Source organism: Odontomachus brunneus, unplaced genomic scaffold (assembly GCF_010583005.1).
Source record: "Odontomachus brunneus isolate Ranch 3 - 2012 unplaced genomic scaffold, Obru_v1 Obru_scaffold_077, whole genome shotgun sequence".
Lineage (NCBI taxonomy): Eukaryota > Metazoa > Arthropoda > Insecta > Hymenoptera > Formicidae > Odontomachus > Odontomachus brunneus.
The window spans coordinates 7149-13612 of record NW_022639527.1 but is presented as its reverse complement, the minus strand read 5'-3'; the positions used below and the strand labels follow the sequence as shown (position 1 = coordinate 13612).

Here is a 6464-nt window from a genome sequence, read left to right as displayed (position 1 = left end):
TTTTTACATCACTTTTCTAACCCGTAGTTTCTCTTTACAGGTAGCACCTAGGCCCCGGCGGACACCGATCCCATCGCTGCCACCAATTTGTTGCGCCCCAAGTGGAGAGGCACGTTGAGTAGGTTCGGGATCGGTGGGTCGAGAATGCAAAGGCGGAATGATGTAGTTAAATAAATAAATTTAATGCACTTCTTGTGTGAACTTCCCGAGTTCTTATTAACTTAATACAAATTGACGGTCGCGTAAGTTGCTGTCGCAGGACCGGAGGAGCAATAGCCTGTTTGGCGTTCTTCTCTGGTCCTTTTATAATCTATAATTAGGTCATAGGCGGGGGTGTTTAGACAACTGTAAAGTTGTTGTATTTAATGCTGACCTGTCCCCAATATGTTGTAATATATTTTCAAGGCGACGCTTAGCGTAGCACTTGCGCAATCATAATAATGTTGTAGCGCTGTCGAAGCGGTTTCTTACGAAACGTTTCGGCAACGCTAAAAATAATACTAACGATTATAACAAATACGTTCTGGATCTTGTAAAAATTCTTCTATGCAGTCGGTACAATTGCGCGCCGCCTCTTTTCTTTTGAATAAAAGTTTTTTACATTGATTGCAACTGAGAGTTATGCCTGGGTGTAATTCTCGGACCAGACATAATAAATGTTTATTTTCTAAAATAGTGTATTCTTCTGGTTGCCCCACGTTGTGCCAGCATAGTTCGCACAGCTTTATTTTTTGACCCGTCCAATCTGCCGGTTTGATGTAAATTGTTTCTTCTGAGTTTACTGCTTCCATACATACGCTTGCTATGAGGGACGCGTATATCTCAAAATGATCGATCGGTCTCACTCCATCGATCGGTCCACAAAATTCCTGGAAGTCCTTATTTTCTTTTTCTTGTGGTAATTTCATTTCTATATAATAATAGACAAAATATTATATAAAATAACGGATAAGATATTAAAATAATCTTGGTATGGATTTGGTACTTCATTGCGAGTATTTTGTTGTATATTTGAAATTGTTAGTGTTTGTATTGGTTTATGTTGTGTCTTGAGTTTGTTGTCTAGTTAGTATTTCTTTATGTTTTGTTGCTGGTGCAGTAGTTGGTCCAGGATTTTCTTCATTTCTTCTTTCTTCTTATGGTGTTGCTCCTTTTCCAAGATGTATCAGTAAATTTGTTACTGAGACCCAAAGTCCAATTAAATGAATTGACCAGCCATAAATTGAATGAATAGCGTATCCGTGAATTATAGTATCAATGACTAATTTAATTGTTCTGGTGCAGAAATATATTCCAATTAATCCTGCACTGGCATTTCCAAAGATTATGAATGTTCCCCAAATTTTCTTTCATGTGTTTTTGATAATTTTTTCTATAGATGATTCATCCAGAAGATGTGAAAGCGATATTCCTTGTTGCTCAGTTGGTTTGCCTTTAACTCTTCGTGCCATGGTATTAAATATTCCATTCTTCTCGGCTGGGAACATAATGTATTCTCTTAAATTTTTTAAATCTTTATTATTATAAATCCCGCTTGTTGCCAAAGAGCCAGGATTTTCATATTCCCATGTTGGCTGGGTCATTGGCTTAATCTTCATTGGTGGCATGCCTAATTCCGGTGTTGGAGAAATTTTGTACCATGTATCAGACCTTTAGATAATACATAGTTGGTATTATTTTGTTGCATGTTGTTTGTGTCCTTGTTTTTAATAAAACATGTGTTCGTGGAGCCAAAAAGTAAGTTTCATTTCCTTTGTATACAGGTAATTGATTGTAACATTTTTCAATATATCGTATTGTTACTTCCACTGGAATACATTTAATTATATATACGACTTCTCCAGGAATTGTTGCCATATATCCTGATCCTTTCATGAACTGATAAGCGAATTCATCTGGTGAGTGTACAGCGATGCTTAGTGCATTTTTAATAACTTGTTGTTCAAGGTTGCATCGTTGCTGAAGTATGTCTCTGTATAAATATTTCATTTGTGTTTGAATGTGTTTTTCCACATAAATAAATTTTGAATTGATGTAATCAAATATGTCTATGTTTTCAATTGCTTTTTTATTTTGTTGTGTAAATGATTTTCCTCTTTTTGTTTCTAGTATTAATAGTTTAGGATGTTCTGTCTTGATTAGAGAATATCCGCAAAGAAATTCCTCTCCTGTTTTAGTAAGAGCAAAAGTTATATCTTCTGTTGATAATGAATATACAATTATTAATTTTTCATTTACGGTATCCGTTATTTTATCTGCGTATCCTTCGAATAATACATCATAATGGTTAAATTTACAATTATCATTTGATATGCTTTCCCAATAAGTGCTTTTTCCTTCGATCCAGACTGTCCATTTTGTCGGTGCGCACAAACCATGCCTGAACCGCAGCGAAGAAGTTGCGCGCATCCTCATGTTTGCCACCCATTCGGTGGCGTCGATAGGATGGGAGCGGGGGGGAGCATAAATCAAACGTCTTAGGTGACGATGTAAATATATGATTTATTTGGTACGCAGAGTTACAGCTCTTCCTATACTGACGTTTTCTATCGACACAATCTTCGGCTTTTTCTTCTGGAAAAAAGACATATCATACGTCACAATATATATCGGCGCATGAACAGATGGGCTTTTTCGTACGCCCGTTTATCTTAGCATTTACGAACATACAGTCTTTGAAATCTTCATATTGTATGACGAGCTTGAGCTCGGATTTTAGAGAATACACGTTTTCGGCCAATTGTCGTTCGCGAGAAATGAGATCGGCTGCCTTGACATGATCCGTTTTGCGTACTTCGCCGACATTTATGTACTCGGTGCCGCCGTTGCATTTCAACAGACGCAACTGATACCACCAGCCACTCGTCGTGCACTTACGTAACGCGTATGCCTCCGCTACGGTGGTAAGAATACGCGGTACATGTCGAATCGATTTATCGCCCAACGCGAACGCAATGACATCGCCCCCCCGATCGGTACTCGTGCAAAACGGTTGCGCCGCCGTGCCAATGAGCCATGACTTTAACGAATACACCTCGCTCAAGAATTTCTCGACATCTGCGCCGTTGGAACATTCTGTCACGGCTAATACAATCGCTTCTCGTTCTTCGCAATCGAGCGCAATGTTACACTCGAACGAAGCGTAACGTTCACGCGCTGACTTTTCCCACCTTTCTACGAGTCGCGAGCACTGCTGCGAGCGCCGATTGGCCTTCGTGAAAACAGACAGAGAGCCGTCGCTCTGCGCTACTAACGTGTAAAAAGATGCTTTCTTTACAAATGTCGTATAGTAATCGCAATCTAAGGTGAAATGCGCTTGAAGGGCCGTAGGTACCAGGACTTGTACGGATCGAAGGTGTTTCTTTAGAGTTATTGTGTCATTTACCTTAACCGGTGTAGCAAATTGTTGTTCGTACATTCGCGACGACGACAGATTGTCAGCGGCGTCTGCTGCATCTTGCGACGTACTGTCGTCGTACTTCCAGTCGGGGGGTAATTCCAATCCAGTGGCATCCACAGGCGGTACGATACTGCTAACCGCCAATTCGGTCTCGTCCACGACGACCTCCTCAGCCGGAGCAGCTGGCGGCAACGCTTGTACCTTTTCGCCGTCTACGTGCTCGTACTCTTCCTCCTCGTCGTCATAGTCGTCATCATCAGCAGCAGCATCCGACTGGTCATCGTAGTCGTCACCGTCGTAGTCCTCGGCGGCAGAGGCAGCAAGCACAGTCATCGACTTGGTGGCCACAGGTGTCACCCCAAATGCAGCACGGAAAGAAGTTGATCCATCATTGCTGGAAGTTGGTTTAGACTCTATTACCGGCACTTTATCGATCGGCGTGAAAGATTTGTCACCACTCGCACTCGGCGGTAACGGCTTCGATGACTGTGGTGCTTGCGATTTCACGAGCCGCACCGCACTCAGCGGCTGCTGCGGCGACTGTGCTTTCGGCGGCTGTGCTTTCGGCGGCTGTGCTTTCGGCGGCTGTGCTCTCGGCGGCGATATCGCTTGGTGCAACCTCATGTCTGTGAGTTGTTGCATCAACAAAGGAGGTGTGCTCGGTATTTGTGCAGGCTGCGGTACGTGAGGTGAATGCACTGGCACCTGTGCACTGTGCGACGGCACGCGCTGCACGTACGGTAATGCTTTCTTGATTGGTTTTATCCTTTTCGATTTGTTGGGAGAAACAGACACAAATCCCACTTGTGACAAAGATGATTGTACAGAGCGGCGCCATTTACGTGATATCGGAGTTCGAGTTCGCGTATCCTCCTTTTCGGAATTCTCCGCGTCCAAATTGACACTTTTCCTCCCACGCTTCAAACATACGATTGGATCCATCATCTGTGAACTAGGCGCCCGTTTCAGCGACATCGAGCAACCTCCTCCTTCTTCGTTCATTTGCTCGGAATATACGAACGTTCTCTCGCAGTTGCAACTGCAATTCCAGTGCAATATTTTCCTTGATCTGTCGAGCCTTTTCCTCCATTTCCGCCTGTAGCCGAAGCCGGCGATGTGCTCGTTGCTCTTGCTCTTCTTTTTTTTGCAAAAGCGATAAGGCTCTGAGTGCAGAGCGTTGCACTTGATCGCTCCAGTGTGAAAACAGTTTGCACAGTTGATCCGCCAGCATGTTAATCTTTCGGCGCATTGATCTCTCCACTAGAACCGATGCAAAGAATTCGTCCGACAAGTATTTCAAGTACTCTCGCTGCAAGGTCTCCGCATTGTTCCAGCTCCAGCTCGACAGTGACTTCTCTAACGTTACCACCTCATCGAAGCAAAACTCCATAGCTGCGCGACGTCGTAGCGTCAGGTGACACGACGAACCACATCCAGCCTGACGGGCAGCAAGGAAACAAATGTGCTATCGCCGTCGGTGCCGAATTATATACCCTGCAGTTACTCGAAACTATCCGCACCGTCACTGTGTTATCAGTTATGAGGGTCACTACTTGACAAATACTCTATTCATATTCCGTCACATCAGGTGCCGTATCATACCTGATTAGCTGGAAGATAAGCAATAATCTAATTTCGCCGAAGTAATCCGTCCTTCATCAACGCGAGAACAATGACTCTTGTTTTGAACTGATATCGACATGGCACTTGAACCGATTGACTTATCAGTCGCGATGAATTTGATCGTCTGCGATATCAGATTTTGGCGCGACAACACTTGTGTCACTAATTGGCGTGTGCACCGTTTGTGCTTGGCGCGTGGTGTTCCCGAATTTTTAAGAACGGCACAGTCACCATGACGGCCACCCAACTTAATCAATTAGAGTACTATCAGACCGGCTGCGGAAGCGGCTGTATCTTTCCGTATTATGATTCGTATGCTCGGCGCCGAAATTCCTTTGCTAATTGGCCACACGCGTCGCATCCTGCGACCTCGAGGTCGCTATCTCCGGCCGAAGATGAACTGGCCTCTGTTGTCGGCAGAGGAGAGCGCGACGACAGATTGCGACCACCAGACGATAGACTACGACCGCCAGACGACATTAAAAACATAATGAGAACGTACGAATTAGCGGCCTGTGGATTCTTTTACAGCGGCTTGGGTGACATAACAGTTTGCTTCAAATGCGGTCTGGCGATCGGCGAATGGCCGTTGCACGACTCGCAGCTCTCTGTGACACGCGATCACGCTGCCTGGAATCGCACGTGCATGATGACCGCGGCACCCTCGCTGCCGCCGTACGTTCGGCGTACAAAACTAGCATCGCGAGGCACGTTGTCGGGGGTGGGAGACTTCGGGCCAAACATCCGCATAAAATTGCTGGACGTATCCCGCGCGCTCGATCGTGAGTTTCAGGCATACCGGATGATGGTGAAGATCGTTGGTCGTATCACTGACTCATATCAGAGCGCGGTGTCGCGCTGGGAACAAGCGCATACCGCGTGGGAGTGTCTTCTTTACTCCGGCGGCGATACGATACAGCGTTTCACACTAATGGAGAGTGTCTGGCGTGCTTTAGACTTGTTGCATCATCGCAAACGTGCCGACAGCAGCGACGTGGTAGTGGAGACGACGACGACGGCGACGACCGATGCTTCTTCTTCCTATAAAGACGAAAACGCGGCTCACGAATGCTGCATTTGTTACGGCGCGCGAAACGCATTACTGCTGCCCTGCCGACACTTCGTCACGTGCGCGATCTGCGCAAGTCGACTGGACACTTGTCCCCTGTGCCGCTCAATCATCTGGTGTGTGGTGCAGGCAAGGCTGTAGGACTCTTGCGCAGCGCTCGATAGGATGGCCGAGTTATCCTCCAGCCGGGAAGGATGGCCCAACAAGCGATCCTATTCGCTCGAGAGCAGACCACCTAAACGAGTACGCAGAAGTGGCGGCCGCTGGCAACGGCGCGTTCGCAAGCAAGTAGGTATTATATAGGGGTTCTAACCCATGGTCCTCCGAGGGGGGGGTGAGGGGCGGGGGGTACCGCGGGCGAGGGGGGTATGA

The 6464-nt window shown here is 45.9% G+C and overlaps 2 protein-coding genes across 2 annotated transcripts; one reads left to right on the top strand and one right to left on the bottom strand.

The window, feature by feature from the left end:
- Positions 1–2482: 2482 nt before the first annotated feature.
- On the bottom strand, positions 2483–4425 carry LOC116847417 (homeobox protein slou-like). Its single transcript, XM_032822394.1, has 2 exons — positions 3386–4425; positions 2483–2574 (listed from the first exon to the last, which is right to left on the bottom strand). The coding sequence occupies exons 1-2, from the start codon at positions 4400–4402 to the stop codon at positions 2503–2505; spliced, it is 1089 nt and encodes a 362-aa protein (XP_032678285.1). The 5' UTR covers positions 4403–4425; the 3' UTR covers positions 2483–2502.
- Positions 4426–5255: 830 nt separating this feature from the next.
- Positions 5256–6233, top strand: LOC116847367. Its single transcript, XM_032822300.1, has one exon. It carries the CDS (start codon positions 5256–5258, stop codon positions 6231–6233), a length of 978 nt encoding a protein of 325 aa, XP_032678191.1.
- The last annotated feature ends 231 nt before the right edge of the window (positions 6234–6464 follow it).

What these genes read in the sequence shown, in the direction of transcription:
- LOC116847417 (XM_032822394.1), bottom strand. Translation starts at nt 4,402, where the DNA reads ATGAACGAAGAAGGAGGAGGTTGCTCGATGTCGCTGAAACGGGCGCCT. An exon ending in AATTTGCTACACCGGTTAAG is followed by an intron (nt 2,575 to 3,385) that starts GTAAATGACACA and finishes TCTTTTTTCCAG; the next exon opens with AAGAAAAAGCCGAAGATTGT.
- LOC116847367 (XM_032822300.1), top strand. Translation starts at nt 5,256, where the DNA reads ATGACGGCCACCCAACTTAATCAATTAGAGTACTATCAGACCGGCTGC.